The 17723-nt window shown below is 43.3% G+C and overlaps 2 protein-coding genes across 2 annotated transcripts; one reads left to right on the plus strand and one right to left on the minus strand.

The window, feature by feature from the left end:
• The first annotated feature begins 822 nt into the window (after positions 1 to 822).
• LOC123143620 (probable protein phosphatase 2C 71) lies at positions 823 to 7600 on the plus strand. Its single transcript, XM_044562561.1, has 9 exons — positions 823 to 1116; positions 1206 to 1711; positions 2792 to 2853; positions 3115 to 3184; positions 3528 to 3615; positions 6410 to 6579; positions 6656 to 6799; positions 6888 to 7016; positions 7112 to 7600. The coding sequence occupies exons 1-9, from the start codon at positions 942 to 944 to the stop codon at positions 7277 to 7279; spliced, it is 1512 nt and encodes a 503-aa protein (XP_044418496.1). The 5' UTR covers positions 823 to 941; the 3' UTR covers positions 7280 to 7600.
• A 750-nt stretch (positions 7601 to 8350) lies between these two features.
• Positions 8351 to 11621, minus strand: LOC123143630 (uncharacterized). Its single transcript, XM_044562572.1, has 4 exons — positions 11114 to 11621; positions 10353 to 10402; positions 10177 to 10229; positions 8351 to 9024 (listed from the first exon to the last, which is right to left on the minus strand). Exons 1-4 carry the CDS (start codon positions 11584 to 11586, stop codon positions 8653 to 8655), a joined length of 948 nt encoding a protein of 315 aa, XP_044418507.1. The 5' UTR covers positions 11587 to 11621; the 3' UTR covers positions 8351 to 8652.
• Positions 11622 to 17723: the final 6102 nt, after the last annotated feature.

Genomic DNA, 17723 nt, shown 5'->3' on the forward strand with positions numbered 1-17723 from the left:
CTTTTTGTTGCGCCTAGCCCCACAAAATAATAATATTATGGTCAAGTTTAAATATTGTGCCAAAGATGCTCCGCCAAAAGTGAGATTTGTTGCTCGACCCGAACACTGAATTTTCAGTAAGAGCCCACGCAAAGCCAGCCCATAGCCTGATCCCAAAGTCTGGAAATAGAAGCCCGATCCCAACCCCAACTATATTATAGGCCGAGCTAGGGTTTATTTCAAGGCAAATTTTAAGATGCTCTCTCTTACCCCTTATTTTCACATTAGAGGTAAGAAGGTAAGAGTTACTCAGACGCATTACTTTATGAAATTAACGGCTCAAATCTATTATATACTCTTACCTCTCATATGAAAAATATGAGGTAAGAGGGAGTATGTCAAATGGTGCCGTCTAGCCTTCCACAGTTTCACCCAGTGCCTTTGTAATAACTGACATGGCGACGGTTGAAGCACTTGCATGTAGGGAAGGCCTAACTCTGGCAGAGGCCAACTGATTAAGTCTAGAACACTTTCTTTTAATTGTAAGTTTACTTTCCAAGGTAGAGCAGCAACAATGATGCTGATGGATTGGCCAAGTTCTCGTATTCTTTGGATCAGGGAAGACATATATGGATATGGTACCCCACTATTCTTGCGTATCCCACAACTCGTGAAATTTGAGCAATAAAACTTGGTTTAAACCCCTAAAAAAACAGTGCCTTTGTTACCGCTCAAAATAAATAAATAAATAAACCTAGTGCCTTTGTTGGCTCAAAAAAAAAAACATAGTGCCTTTGTCTAAAGGAAAAACAAAAAACATACTGTGCCTAAAATGAAAGCCGGCCCCGTCTGTCCTGCGAGCCGCCATTACAGTCTTTTTCTTGGTTCAAGCAATGGAAAACTAATCTCCGCCTCACAATCTCTCTCCCTCTCTCTGTCTCCAGCGCGGGGTGAGCTGAGCCATGGCTGAGCTGCCGCTCGCGGGGGGCTTGCTGGACCTGCGCCCCGGCAAGCTCTCCCCGAAGCCCCCGCCCCCGCCGCTGCCCATGCCCTGCCGCCGGACCCCGCCGCGCTCCCAGGTCGCCGCGGCCGTGGCATCGCCGTGCCGCGCCGTCCCCGAGCTCCACTCCACCACCGGTAAGCAGTTGCGGCGCCCCCTCACTCCTCGTCCCCTTCCCCGCCTGATTCGATTCGCCCCGGCGTAAGTCCTTTTGCCGTGGCCGCAGAGCTGGCGGACGGGAGCGTCGTGTTCCACTTCGCGCACCCGCCTGTCAAAGACCACCCGGAGCACAAGCCGTCGGGGCCCGGCGCGGATGCCCCGGCCTCGCCGCGGCCGGAGCTGCGCGTCGACGAGCCGAATCCACAGATTCCACACACGGCAGCTGACGCCGGTGAGACGCTGGCCTCGTCGGAGGCGCCGGTACCGACCGTCGGCTCCGGTGTCGGTGTCTGTGTCGAAGCGGAGTCCGAGCTGGCTGGTGGAAGGGCGGTTCTCCCGGCCGATTGCCAGCTCGATACTGACGGCAATGGAGTTGAGCTTGGTGCCTTGGAGGAGAGTGGGACTGTGGTATCGGACACGACGGCGCCGGCTGGTTTGGAGGAGGTGGATGCGGATGCGGGAGCTTCGCCGGAAGGCTCTGCCACTCAGGATTCTGACACTGGCGTGGATGCAGAGTCTAGAGGCGACGACCAAGGGGCCACGGAATCCAGAGTTACCATCCCACCAACAGCGGTATGTGTTCCTCCGCATGCTCAATCAGACAATTTCTCTCTGATTTCTTCACTTGCTGTGTACTATAGATAGTGTTTCAGAGATGCTGCAAAAGACAGTAAATTTGTAAAATTGTTAATCAGCTCATCTAGGTCTGTAGTTCACATTCATGGTCGTTTTTCCAGACCCTGCTACGGTAGTTGAGCTTGTGAACACACCCCAAACAGAACAAAGGCGTTCAGCATTCGTTGAACATACTCCTGGTTTTCTGCTTCGAGTGATCACGGACCATAACCTTTTATCTTTTCTCCAACAAACCATACCCTTTTATGTTTATTTTTGTGGGAATCAGTTGTTGGGCCATCGCTTTCCCCATCTGTTGATGTTCTGGATCATGCTTGATTTCGTGTGTTGCTGTCATGATATTTTTGTTTCGCTCTCTCCTCTTCTAATTGACCATATATTTTAGGGACCACGTCTTATAGTACTACTGCCTCAGGGCTCAGGGTCCAGTATTTAAGGCCCATCGCGTTATTGGTCAAACTTTCAGCATTAATCTAACAAATAAAATATGGGTTATGCATAACAAAAAGCATACCATTAGAAACTTATTTCAAATACGAATCCAATATTATACTCTTTTGTAGCCACTTATGTTTCGCTAGTTTTATCCAAAATATGAGGGGGGCTTACATACCCGAAAAGAGGGCCTTTCTAAGAAATCAACATACGAGATAGGTATACCAGATGAAGTGACGCACGCATACTCCATGAAACTTTGGTCTGGAAATTTAAGTGCAAAGTGGACATGTCCTTGACCATGTCTTCTTAGGGACCACATCTTATACTAAAGAACACTGCCTGTGTGAGAAATTAACACATGAAATGCATACATACCAGTACCAGTTGAAGTGATGCAAACATACACCTTGAAACTATGATCTGGATACTTAAGTGTAAAGTGGAAATAACCTTCTGAGCAAGACGTTTACTTCTGGCTTGTGCGCGTAGAACTTACTCTATGAATTGGATATCTCTTGGTGGTATTCAGTTGGATACATGCAGGTTAGCGGCTAACCGTTGCTCCTTTTTCCACAATAGGGAGAAGTTCACAACAAGGTGGATTGGGAAAAGAACACTTCAGAAGTGAAGAGTTCTGATAAGTACGACTTTCTTCATCTAACTTTTATTTCAAGTATTTCAGTTTTCAAACCATAGGTGGTCACTGGTCAGCATCATCTTTTCCGTATAATCGCTGTGTGCTGCTATTGCTTGCGAAGATGAATTCGGCATATATATTGTCTTCATATAGTTATGCATCTCTGTAACCAAAACCTATGCTATGGCTTTTACTGTATTTAAACTTTAAACACAATCTTAACGAACAATTTAATCATTCTGTCATGTTCAATGTTCATATATAGGACGGCTCCAGTAGCCTCATCAGCGCTTTTGTTGACGTCAGGTGCTGCAATCTTGCCTCATCCTTCGAAGGTAATAACTATCCTGCATCTGCATTTTCCGAATGGCTGAAGTAATTTCACTTATTCTTTTAAGAAACACAATTTCACCTATTTATAATGTCAATTTGGTGTGCACACCAAATTTTCCTGGGCTGCCTTCTGATGGGCTGTAGTCTACTCTGTAGACCTGGTCCTAAACTTTTCTCAAAATTTCTGGGTGTGCCTGGGCTCACCTGGCCCACCCTCTAGAACTGCCCATGTGTCAGTCAATGCTACCAATAACATATATTTTATTATCTCTCTCATGGGCCATCGTAATGCTATTCCAAGCTCCCGCTGACGCTTTGGCTGTGATATCTGTATAATTTTCCCAGGCAGCGACAGGCGGAGAAGATGCTTATTTTATTGAAGACAATGGTTGGTTTGGTGTGGCAGATGGAGTTGGTCAGTGGTCATTTGAAGGTTAGTAGGTTGATTTTCTTTGGTTTTGATTCTGTAGTTTAACCTTATGTATCATGCCTGACCTTCTAGACACCAAATTCCCCCATTCAGTTGGTGATGCTAGTCTTAAATCTTAATGTTAGATTGCTTTACAAAGGCAGTTTGTTACCCCCTTTGTCCAGAAATATCAGGCACTCTTGACCTTGTACAGTCTCCATTGCATAATTTTGACTATAATTTCAATTGTAAATTCCCTAAAATTAGTAACAAGGTATATAACATAAAATTTTTGCAACAAAAATACAGTAGTAATAGTATTCTTGAATGCTCAATCCATATAATTCTGCACCTTATATTTCTGGACAAAGGGAGTATAAGATAACTGGTCATAAGTCTTAACTCACTGTTGGTGGTCGTCCGTTAACTTTAGCAACATTCCTCTCTAAGCCCTGAAAAGTGGGAGCATACAAACGTATGTACAACAGCAAGCGATCCCCGCCAGAACCTCATGCCTCCTGCCGGATGCCATCTCCCCTCACCCCTCACCCAATCCCTTCACTCATTTTCATGTCAACAAGCTTCTGTCTTTAGATTTTAACTTCTAATGGTTCATGTCAGCAGGCAAATTTGTGGTCTAATTTTTTTGGACATATTACTTCAGTTAACCATGCTCCATCTCTTTTTTTCTGGTACCGTAGCACGGGTACCTTGCTTAGCCAGTAGAAAGACGACTATCGATATGTGGGGGAAAAGTTATTGACTGATCGTTACTTCTACCTTCTGTGGATGTTCAGCAGAAGTAACTAACATATACCAATACTAGTAAATGGCACGTGCCATGCACGTGTAGATGTAGTTATTACTACACATACATGTGGGTAATTTTAAGTAGTATCATATTTTCCCCTCAAAAAAAAAGTAGTATCATATTTCACAAAAAAAGTTAAATAGTATCATGATTTGACTAAATAATTATTAATTATAAAATTTTGCATGATTTAATAAATATATCCGTGAAATACCGAATTTACACAATATAGAATACCATGAGAAAAAGTATACCAGGTTCGTCCTCAAATGTTTGTCTTGATAAAGTTTAAGTTTAACTTCAGTTCAGAACTGTGATACTTATTAAGGATCGGAGGAAATATTAGATTAAGCAACAGAGAGAATGGGTTTGCAAGTTATTTATCGTTAGAAATAAAATAGTAATTTAAACATTAATTGTGTCTGTTTACAAATCAGAGTTTTCACATAATTGTTGATAAAAACTAAGAAAACAAGGGTAATAAATATTTGTAAAATAAATAAATTTATAAGAGAAAGTAAAAGCTATTTAGCTGTACATATATTACATTTTCACTTTGTTCGTCACTGTTTAATTTGTTTCAGCTTGTGCGCCTTTACCCAGGCTACACCATCACATGCTTTCTCTCTCTCATCATGATGCGTACTTGCTAGTTGCTACTGCTAGTACTCCTCGCGCCACTCTACTCTACTCCTGCATGCATCACCGGAGTTTGCTGGAAATTTCTGGATAGTGTCTTGGCTATAAAGAACGCAAGGAGAATCACATGCATGCACACCCTAGAGAGTACTACTACATCTGAGAGTGGCAGACTGGCAGCACGGGGAAATGGCGCAGCGAATCCCTACAATGTAGGCCATCAGATTAACATATCCAACGGTTTATATGCAGCCACGTATACCAGTAACACAAGCCATTAAATTTGAGCCGTCCGATTAGGAAGATCCAACGGTTCATATGACTTGCTACTCGTACACTATATAGGAGTATAGATAAGATAGGGATGCTGTTTTGTAGTAAGAAACACCTTTTGCATAATTCAGGTTTAAAACATAAATCTTCTTTTTCTGGACCCTGGAAGCTTAATAAGAGTTGAAGTTCTCTCGAAATATTGCTGCAAGCAGGTACTTATGACAATTTAGTGAGAAATCAAGAACCCATTTAGCCTGGTTTGCATCCGATGCTATAAGAAGGTACATAGATCAAGTACCACCAGTGCCGGGATGATGACAAGAACTAAGTTCTAAGGGTTAGACAATGACCATTGAGCTGCAAAATGACAATTCAATTCCTTGGAAAAGCAAAGCATGACATGTGCACCAACTATAGACTTAAGAGATGTGTCAAGCCTTGAGTGCTCTTACCTCTTATTATTTTGTTTGTGTAATAATTAGTTCATAAGATGTGATGGATTACAATTCCATATGTTTATTTGCAAGAGAAAAATATTTAGTATGTTTATACCTCAGAAATATGTGGATAAATATGTAGATTGACAAGTTTTTTTTTTGCGGGGGATGTAGATTGACAAGTTGAAACAGAAAAAGTAGAAAACTGCAGGATCCGAGAGATGAGTATTGATTTAAGATGTGCACTACCGAACACATTATACTTGTACCTACTCCCAGCCAAAGGTTTACATCAGTTTAATTTGGCTCTGGGTACAAGAAGTAGGATCATCACTCTTTAGGGGATTATAATGTCCTAGTTCCTAAATGCCAGCCTTTGTTCACAGCCTCTATCATGAGACGTGCAGACAATTTTCTTCTTGAGATGTGTGTTCCAGACTTCAAGTTAGGGCGCATTATTGTCAATATAGGTTTGTACTGTTGGCAACATTAAGAACTGCATCATAGATCTCAGGATAACTATAAACATCATGACTTTAGCTCATTTTTTTTACCTGACGTCTAGCAAATGTGTATTTGGAATGCAGTGCACATAGTTATTCGTAATTTCATAGGCATGCCACAGTGCTAATTTTGTTGTTGTAATATTTGTACTTAGGAATCAACGCAGGGCTTTATGCAAGAGAGCTTATGGATGGCTGTAAAAAGGTAATTGCGGAAAGTGAAGGAGGCTCTGAGCTTGCGCCTGAGCAAGTTCTCTCCAAGGCTGCAGCAGAAGCAAGCTCTCCTGGTTCTTCGACTGTCTTAGTTGCTCACTTTGATGGCCAGGTCTGTTCTTTTATCAAGACCGCCGCAGTTCTTATTTCTCCTTGTGTCATACTTATTGGACCTATCATTTTTACAGCTTCTTCATGTATCAAATATTGGAGACTCGGGGTTTCTGGTGATAAGGAATGGAGAAGTATGCGCAAAATCAAAACCAATGGTTTATGGCTTCAATTTTCCACATCAAATCGAGAAAGGGGTTGATCCCTTAACCCTTGTAGAGGTGATCTTTTTTTTTTTGGTACCAAGTCTAGACTCGCACCATATAAATAATTGAAAATCAACACTCTTGTTTCCACTGAGTTTTTCAGAATTATACCATTGACATAGAGGAAGGCGATATCATTATAGCAGCGACCGATGGCCTCTTCGACAACGTCTACGAACAAGAAATGGCAGCCATGATCTCGAAATCTTTGCAGGCAGATCTAAAGCCAGCGGTAGATTCATCAACTTGCTTTCTAAATAAAAAGAAAATACCCTGAATCTCGGTCTCAAGATTAAATGATGGCGCGCCTGACTATTCTACTTGCAGGAGATGGCCGAGCACCTTGCTGCCAGGGCACATGAGGTGGGGAGGTCTGGAGCAGGGAGAAGCCCATTTTCAGACTCTGCCGTCGCGGCGGGTTACCTAGGTTTCAGCGGGGGGAAACTGGACGACACAGCCATCGTTGTGTCGATTGTCCGGAGATCCGAAGCTTGAGCTATAGAAGGCCCCCGAGGTGACAAGCTATTTTGGTTGCAGGCAGCTGCACGCACTGTCTATGAAAGCGTTGCATCAGTAGTTCAGAAACTGCGACACGTGCAAAGTTCGCCTGTGTAAAGTAGTCTAGTTCAAGAACCACAATTCGCCTATCTAAGTGATATAAATTTAAGTTTGGTGTTGGTGCTGTGTGTAAATTTTGGGCTGTAGAAATATGATGCATGAAAATGTAATTTTGTGCTCTTGAATCGTGAGGAAGTGGTAGGAAGGAACCAAGCCATCTAGTCAAAGTTGAAATATAATCATGCATTTAAACTGTAACATTCATGAGCAACACATGATCGGAAATTCCTGGCGTCAAGTTGTTACTGGTACATCTCCACACTGTCAATTGTATCCTTTTATTAGCGATGATACACCTTTTCCACGTTGAATTCCAGAAAGAAAGAAAAAACTCTCTCCATCAAAATATACAAGGTCTCTTCGAATTTTGAGGCTAATTGTTAGCCTTAATTTGACTAACAAAGTATAAACTAGTATGAAACAACATTTATACCATCAAATTCATATTTGAAAGAGGTTTTCAGTGGAACAACCTTTGTGGCATATACCTCACCATTTATTAGTTAAATTTATTTTCAAAATTAGAATCAAATATCGTACTCAAAGAAAAAAGCAAATGGAAGTTTTTCGACAAGTATTACACTCCTTCCTCAAAATTAAACTCATTGGCCTCCTACGAAAACATATATAGACCAGAGTGCCCATAGCACGATATGGTAATCGGAAGGGCAAAAATGACAAATGATACAAGGAATTCTGGCTCAACACGAGCCAATATATATGTATTTCACAGGGAAGACCTGAAGTTAGGTACATTGCGTTACCACCACAGACAGTAATACATCAGATCTTACACTCTAGTTATGATTATCCAGTGTAACCTGGAACCACAAGACGGTTGGCCTACGCCAACCTACCAACCAATAAACATGTTTTGGCCAACCAGAAAAATGGATATGCATACAATTATTTTCCTAGGTTTGAAACTTGCAACTTTGAAAAATGAAATTCAAATAAAACTTTAGCCTCAGGATTAGGTTACTTTATGAGTTGTTTTTACTCTATAGTTGACAGAGCGAATATACACCAACCTGGAGCAAAGCTCCCACAATTTTCGGCAAATGGATCAACGTAGCCATGACTTCTAAGTGCTAACTGAACTCCCTCAAAAAGAAATGATGCTAACTGTTCTCCCTCAAAAAGAAAAGGTGCTACCTGATCTAGCCCTTTGCCTGATCCACAGACTGCAAATTGAACTGATGGCTACAACACATTTCAGAAGATCACTACAAGCACCCCAAAACAGCATGTCAACTATTTGACTCACCATTTGTCTTGCCTCTGTCCCGTTTAGTGTCCTGCTGTGTCGCATCTGGCGGAGAATTCGTAGCATCCTTGATGTCCTTAATCTTGACTGACGCTAGCTGACTATCACTTGCATCACTTTTTGGAGCAGAGGCCTTATCAGGAGATGATGTCTGACCTTTCTTCAGAGATTCCTCTTTGGTAAGGGCAGAACTTCTCATTTTGTCATCTGCAATTTCCTTAACGACACCCTCCAGTGTATCTAACCTGACTAAAACTGTTGCCAGCTTCGAATCGGCATCCACCTTAACAGAGTCGACCTCAAGTTGTTTCTGTTTCTCTACTTCCTCGATTTTTTTCCTTTTTGCTTCTGCTTCCTGAGACAAGCAACATAAAACTCCATCAGTAAATGTTTACTGAATACACCTTTCATATCATTACAAGAATCTACCAAGTGCCAGAATAACATGTGGAATGTCTGGAGTTATGCAAATTTTAGTTTTACTTGAACACTGCGATGGTTCCACATAAAAGTATAGTTTCCTCTTGAAATATATGGAATTTGGAGCAAACGTGCAACCTTCAGATTAACAACTGTTTGTACAACTCGATATTTAAAGTATACTTTCAGAACAGAAACTATGACATTCTTGAGAAAGCTGTAACTGCTTAAGGTGTATATATCTGCTGTATCACACATAATAATTCCTGTGAACAAACCAATTGATGGCGATGGTCTGTTTGCCTTGAGATCGTACCAACAGCCAGATTTGCTACCAACAATTGGGATTGAAAAGGGACTGCTCACCAATCACTTAATACTTATTTGTGGAAACACCGGAATCTACGAAATTGCGGATATGTAAACATGTAGCATAACGTTTTTAGCCCATAGGGAACACACATGTTTCTAGTAAGTAACTGATAGCATTAGTAGTAGAGTGCAATTCTTTTTAGTGTAAAGTAACAAGGTTGGTGTGTTCATGCTTCACAATGTAGAAAGAGAAGTCCAAAATAGAGTATCTACCTGCAGGATCTCCTAATAAAATGTAACTGAAAAATGTGCTACAAGCCTACATGTGCCTTGGAACATAAATAACATATCTGGCAGAGAGTGATCACTATAACATTGATGGTTTGAAAAGTCCACAACACATGAACTAACAATTTGAACTGACCTAACAGGTTCCATTGTACGTGCATTTAGGCTAAAACTTCATCACAGGGCTTTAACCAATTTGACAGCATGGCCACACTTAACCCAAGGGCGCAGTTAGAAGGCTGAATGATCATGACTAAGAGTTCTTGGCTTAAGAGAATTGTCATACAAGTCAAACTCTTTCACCTAGTAGCTCCAAAGGATCAGTTATGTAGCATTGATATATGAAAGCAAGTTCAGCATAATGTTCGCTAAATAATAAGATATCAATAGGTCATAATTATGCCCACTGTTGCACAAGATTTGAAATTTTCAGAGATCCTTTATTCCAAAGGAAACTGCACAGTATGAGGGAATCACAGCATATTACCGCTTCCATCCTTTTGATCTCACTTCGTGCATACTGGGCTACCAAATAGACAGCTGCACACCAAAACAAAAGCCGCAATGTAAACATAGAAAACTGAAAAGAACTCGCAATTTCACATTTGACATCCCAAAGATTACTACATATCAGAAATGAATGGAGTTTATCATGAAACAAACCTAATGAGGGCATGCAAACAAAGAAGAGCTGTACAAGGTGGAAGTCAAGCCTGAAATACAAAAGAATGACAGAAATCAGAAAAGGCCGCCATTTGGAATATGTTTGTAATGGAAATCATCTTCAAAACCAGCATTCCAAGAAAATGTTGCAGATTGAATGCTCCTCAATTTTGTAAAGGCATTCTAGATTTCACACACGTTTTTTATTAGCACCATGGGAAGAACTGGAGATAAAAACTATGACCTCCCGTACTAATATTGACCTTCGTCTCGCCTTCTCATTCTGAGGAAATATGCAACTTGTATTTCCATGACCTTATTATTAGAACACATGAGGAACTTTCCTAGCTTCATTTCAGGCATGATTTGTTGAACGTTAACAGAATAAGAGTCACATAGCTAGGGTTTAAATCAACTGCTAGCTCAGTATGAGAAAAGAAAATCCTCTCAGGGCTTGAATTCAGCGAAGTAGGATTTTTCACAAAAGAAAATCTTGTTTGTGGGTAATTCCTGGCAGAAGGGTATGATTTACAGGCAAACAAAATAGAACAAAATGCATCATGATTTTTCCATGATCTGTGCTCCACGAACAAGGTTCCATGCCGAACTCAAATGACAGATTCCTAAATCAGACATCAGATATCAACCCTGAAACGATACGAGCTATTCGCCTCAGCTTTCCCCGAACAATGCGTGTCCCGGCTCATTCATCTCCCCTAGAAATTAGTTATGTGCTATGGTTACTGCCGAATAATGCTCACCCGAACTCCTTGCGCTTGGGGGGCACCGTGAAGAGGATGTTGGCGGCGGTCTTCCAATCAGCGCCGCTGGACCAGTCGAACTCCTGCACCTTCTTGTACGCCTCCATGCGCGCCGCATACGCCTCCCGCGCCTTCGCCGCGGCCAGCGTCGCGGCGTCCGTGGGGGCGGCGGGTGGAGCTCCCTCGCCGGAAGAGGACGAGGAGAGGCGGCGGCAGAGGTGGGCGAGGGGGAGGCTGAGGCGAGGTCTCAGCGCCGGAAGCATCGCGTGGTGGGTGCAGGGCACGTCGGAGACGGCGGCGGCCTTCAGGGGCTTTGGGGCATGGCCGCCGGCCGTGGTGCTCGCGTGCCACAGCCAGCCGCCGCCAGCTTCGGGGGGGATCGGGACGTGTGGGCTTGTGGCCTGTGGGGGTGTGGTGGACTTTGGTGTTCGACGAGTATCCGTGGTGGGCTGGGCCAGTGAAATGCAGAACATGGCCTCCCCATGGAAAGTGGTAGGCGAAAGTGCTGTTCTCATTCCGAGCTCACGTCAGTAAAATAAAAAAGAATTGAAAAGAAATTTACAAATATGAGTTTTTGTGCCAAATACTGACAATTTTTTTAATTGTGTGAAAAGCTTCATCACTAGATGAGATTCGTGGAAGATGTGGCAATTTTTTTTTATGATTTCAAAAATAATATTTTGAAGCATTGTTTTTCTTTTGCCATGTTTTCCACGAATGTCATCTAGTGGTGGTCAATCAAAACATTTGTCAATGTTTGGCACAATATGTTTTTCAGACTTTTCAGATTTTTTTTTTACTATTCATCTGAGCTCACATGAGCTCGGGATCAGAACAACCGTGTCTGTAGGAAGGCCTCCTCTAATCAGTAACTTTGGTTTTATACTGAAAAGGCGACCTCTCTATACATGGCTCTGAATTTTTTTCGTTTAAAAATTAAGAAGAATCCAGAGCCATATATATATGGCTCTGGATTATACAATCTTTGTAACTTAATGTAAGACATTTTTTTACCGAGGGAGTATAATCTATACGAATAAAAATCATGAAAGCCATAAGATTATATTTGATTAGTGGTATGGTTTTGGATTCGGTTTAAAGATTTATAGAGATCATAATGGCACGTCTAACATTGTATTTTATTCAAGTCAACCCGCCGGTGCACCACATTTAAGTTTCTATCTAATTTGTACCGTCATCATTTTCTGCAAATGGTCTCTTGTACTTTCTCAAACTTTTTTTGATACTTTCTCAAACTCAACATGTAGTCCACTGTATGTCTGTACCCATGTTTCATTATGAAACTAGAACTTAGCTGAGGTGGACTGTGAGTTGACTTTAAATACGTGGTCAATATTGCAAATATGAAAAATAGGCCGCATATTTAGATCTCGGTGTAGTAGGCTTCGTCGATTTAGGTATGTCAGGTCTCAAGTTCACATTTGCATTTGTGCTTCTGCATTTTTGCGACTGAAATTTGCGTTTATGCTTAGTGTGCATGTATCGAGCAATAACTTGTAGAGGTTTGCAAGACTATCAATTTTTAGGATAATTTTAAATTGTGAATTATTCAACTAGTGCATGTCTCCCTGTCTGCTTATCCACCTTACCTTGGCATGTCGGCAGTGCTCGTTTCTTTGTAAAATTGCTTGAATGTTTAGAACTCAAACTCCATTAAATTGCATTAGTGTTTATATGATTTGTGCATTGATATTGTTCTTTATGCAGAATTACATTGACTGTCTTAGTAAAAAAAATACAACATTCTAAATTGTGCATCAATTTTGAGGATACTCCATGGTACAACGTGCGGTGATCCCCAAATCGTCTATGGGTCACTTAGTAATGACTGGGAAGCCATGCACGATGGGAGGTTTTTATTCTTCGATAGCACCAGATGCGTTTTCACCCTCCAAATTGTTCTAGGTGTCCTAGTGGCGGAGCTCCCAATCAAGATCCTGTTCATCGCTGGTCTCACGGGTTGCTTTGCTCCAGTAGCATGCCCCTATGGCGGAGCTCGCGGCCTTGCCGATGACATATGTTGACTATGTTTGCTCCAGTATTGCGCCGTGGGGATCCGGCACACACACGGGTGTTTGGATCAACTTGTAAGGGTGTTTGGATCAACTTGTAAGGTCTTGGTATTGGATACCCTCCGACGCCCTCCACCTACTTCTAATTGTGGCAGTGGTGCGATACCCTCCGACGGCCCCTGCACCTACTCCTAAGTCTAACTATGGTGGTGATGATTTTTTGTACTCCCTTCAGTCCTTTTTACTCTGCATATAAGATTTGTCTGAAGTCAACTTTATAAAGTTGACCAACTTTATAAAGAAAAATATCAACATTCACAATAGGATATCAATACCATTAGATGCATCATGAATTTAATTTTATAACTTTAGTACTGTAGATATTGAAACCTTTTTATATAAATATGACCAGATTTTATGAAATTTGACTTCAGTCAAATCTTATATGTTGAGTAAAAGGACTAGAGTGAGTATTGGTCAGCTAAGCTGTGCCATGTCACAGGTACCCATTTTATTTTTTAGGAGAAGACCATCACGGCTAGCTTTATTAATATTAAATCATACTTATATCGTCCGCTAATTTTTTTTACAATAAAGTTCGGGGCGTGTCGAACCATTCGGAAGCTTGGTTCACTCGTCCCCACTCTGCTAGCACACACGCTACTGCATTAGATTTCTATTACAAAATTCAATACTAGCCTTCCCGAAACTCAAAACCCCACTATGACACACATCGTAGCTAGCTTTAATCCTTGGAACAAAGCCGCAGCTTCAGCTGACACAACGTCGGGCACATGCTCAAGGGCCGCGACGAATTGCCCCGTGAAGTCCTGTACTACTATTCGGCAAGACCCTGTGAAATCATGGTCAGAAAATGAGGCATCGACGTTGATTATAGTTTGGCCAGCTAAACCAATCCTCCATTGGTTAAGCCTTGGCGTTTTGGATGGTTTCCCGGCAACTCACACATATCTAGTTTCCATTGGTTAAGCCAGTTTGTATTGCCGAATATACCAGCATGTAGGAGCCACTATCTCCATATATGTTCTTTGGCAAGATGGGTCACGGAGCAAAAACTCAATGATCGCCGCACCTGCTCTTTCAACCAGAGCTGCTCTAACGATTGCGTTTCTCAAGCATAGAGATTCCCAAACTACTTTTGCCCTCTCACACTTAAACCAGGCATGGCTGATGTCTTACGTACTCTGTTTGCATATGGGACATTGACAACTGTTTTCGATATGACGGTTGGCCAAAACACACAAGCAAGGGATCGTGTTATGCAAGCATCGCCATATAAAGATCTTCACCTTACCTGGTGCTTCCTCCATTTCACAATATAGTGTGATACGAATTCAGTGTTATAATTTTTGCTTCCGCCGCAGTCGATCTCGTGGGTTAAATTTATTATCAAATTTAGATCTCGGGAAGCGCGAGCGCATTACATTGTGGAATGAAGGGAGTAACTTCATTCTCCACAATTTCTTTCATATTGGGTGCCGTGTTGATCCTCCTTGGCAGAAAGTGTTAGAGCATCTACAACCACGGACACCAAATCCAGCACCTCAAACGTCTGCGGACATGGCCGGGCGTGTTCACGGGCACTGACCGGTCAAACCTCATACTTTGTGTTATGCATCTGACTACCTCATATTTTATCCCCTAAATCCATACAAACCATGCAAATAAAATTCTACGCAAGCTTCAAAGTATCGGATATCGGGTTCGTATCGGTTTGGCTTCGACATATCTGATGCCGGATATCGGGTGATATATCGGAGAAAACATGTCTATTTTTTTCCATTATTCTTGTTCAAAACATTTATTTTTGTAAAACAAAATGTATGATGGCAATGCTTTAACATGACACTTTTACCTTCCTATTTTATTAACTTGTTGACTAAGAAAATATTAAGGAAAGATTCACAAAATCCTTACTCTATGATTAAAAACAATACGATATATATGCATTTGTACGAAACATTGTGCATGATTTTGATAATATATAATGAAGTTGTAAATGCATAATCTTATTTCACTGCATTCTTATAAATAATTGTTGTCATCTACGTATCATTTTATATCTTTGGACATATCGGGCTAGATATCGGCCATATCGATCGATATTTTGGTCAATATCGGGTGATATGTTTGAAAATGATATTTACAAAATGAGATGTCATATTTATATCGGTGGAGCCTCAAAGTGATATATCGGTCGTAGCGGCCTAGATTTAAAAGCTTGATTCTACGTACAAGATAAATCACGCTAACCTAAACTACGCTTCGTTGTCGGCAATGCCCACGACTTCCATGCCAGACGCTGGTTAGATGGGCGCTTAGGAGGGCGCCGGCCCCTCCTCCTCATCCATATACGTGAGAATCTTGTCGAGCCTCGGGGCGATCCGGGCTTCGCGCCTTGCCTGGATTTGCTCAAGGAGTTGCAGCCGGCACTCTGATGATGTTAGATGTCGGTAGCTCCTTACCCGCCGGCGTGGTGGCACGGCTACTAGTGGTGGTGGACGGCGAGCGGACGGTAAGTGAAAAGTGGAGGCGGCGGACGGTAGGGTAGGAAATGTGGACAGGTAGGGTTTCAGTGCAGGCAGTCGGCTTAAATAACCGAGCTAGGGCACTAGGCGTCCTACCGGAGTGGCGCCATCGGTCCAACGGAGGAGACAAGCTTCGGACCGCCGAGTTTCGGAGTGTTTCCGTGTGGGACTAGAGTGTTAGTTCGATGTGGCAGACGCGCCCGGGCCTCCCCATGTGCGCCCTAGGTTTGGGCCGGATATGAAGGGTGATGGTCAGCTTGGGCGCTTGAGGCCGCTTTGAGGCGCCCGTTTGGGTCGGGTTTTTGACCGGTCACTGACCAGGACGTTCGCCCGGCCGTTTGAGGATTTTTTGGGGTGCTTGACTATAAATGCTCTTAGGGTTCTCATTAGCATAAGTGCCCTCCCATGTTTTATAGTAGACCGATGAGGGAGTCCCGGACTAGGGGGTGTCCAGATAGCCGAACTATCATCTTCGGCCGGACTCCTGGACTATGAAGATACAAGATTGAAGACTTCGTCCCGTGTCTGGATGGGACTTTCGTTGGCGTGGAAGGAAAGCTTGGCGATACGGATATGTAGATCTCCTACCATTGTAACCGACTCTGTGTAACTCTAACCCTCTTCGGTGCCTATATAAACCGGAGGGTTTTAGTCCGTAGGACAGAAGAACAATCATACCATAGGCTAGCTTCTAGGGTTTAGCCTCTCTGATCTCGTGGTAGATCTACTCTTGTACTACCCATATCATCAATATCAATCAAGCAGGAGTAGGGTTTTACCTCCATCGAGAGGGCCCGAACCTGGGTAAAAATATCGTGTCCCTTGTCTCCTGTTACCATCCGCCTAGACGCACAGTTCGGGACCCCCTACCTGAGATCCGCCGGTTTTGACACCGACATTGGTGCTTTCATTGAGAGTTCCTCTGTGTCGTCATCTTTAGGCCCGATGGCTCCTTCGATCATCAACAACGATGCGGTCCAGGGTGAGACTTTTCTCCCCGGACAGATCTTCGCATTCGGCGGCTTTGCACTGCGGGCCAATTCGCTTGGCCATTTGGAACAGATTGAAAGCTACGCCCCTGGCCATCAGGTCAGATTTGGAAGTTTGAACTACACGGCTGACGCCCGCGGAGACTTGATCTTCGACGGGTTCAAGCCACAGCCAAGTGCGCCGCACTGTCGCGATGGGCATGATCTAGCTCTGCCGCCGAACAGTGCCCTGGAGGCTGCACCAGTGTCCGCTCCGACCCTTAGTTCGGAGCCGACTGCGCCGATCGAGGACAGGTGGCAGGACACCACCTCGGGGGCTGCGATCTCTACGGCGATTGAGCCGAACACCAACCCTGTCCTTTGCGAAGCTTGTGACTCTAAGGTGCCGGACTCCTCTCCGGGCTCCGCACCTTCCACGCTCCTACCAATCGAATCCAACTTGGCTCCGATCATGGAGTTCACCGCCGCGGACATCTTTTAGCACCCGCCCTTTGGCGACGTCCTGAATTTACTAAAGTCTCTCTCTTTATCAGGAGAGCCCTGGCCGGATTATGGTCAGCAAGGTTGGGATGCGGACGACAAAGAAATTCAAAGCCCACCCACCACCCACTTCATAGCCACAGTCGAAAGTTTAAACGACGTGCTAGATTTCGACTCCGAAGACATCGACGGTATGGACAACCATGTAGGAGATAAGAATGAACCAGCACCTATAAGGCACTGGACAGCCACCTCATCTCAGGATGTATACATGTTGGACACACCTAAAGGAAGCGACAGCGAGGAACAACGGGACGTCACGAGGGATCATTCCCTCGAAAAGCAGTCAAAACGGCGACGTAAGCGCGGCTCAAAGTCCCGCCTCGACAAAGACCCAGCCATAGAGCAGGGCGAACCGGTGGACGTCGAACATGCTATCGAGCAACCGTCCGAACAGGACAATCTGGATAAACAACCCGTCCCCGGCGAAGATAACAGTCCGGACGATCTCACGCCGGACAAGTTACTGGAGCAGAAGAACCTCCACAAAAGGCTCGTC

Source organism: Triticum aestivum, chromosome 1B (genome assembly GCF_018294505.1).
Source record: "Triticum aestivum cultivar Chinese Spring chromosome 1B, IWGSC CS RefSeq v2.1, whole genome shotgun sequence".
Lineage (NCBI taxonomy): Eukaryota > Viridiplantae > Streptophyta > Magnoliopsida > Poales > Poaceae > Triticum > Triticum aestivum.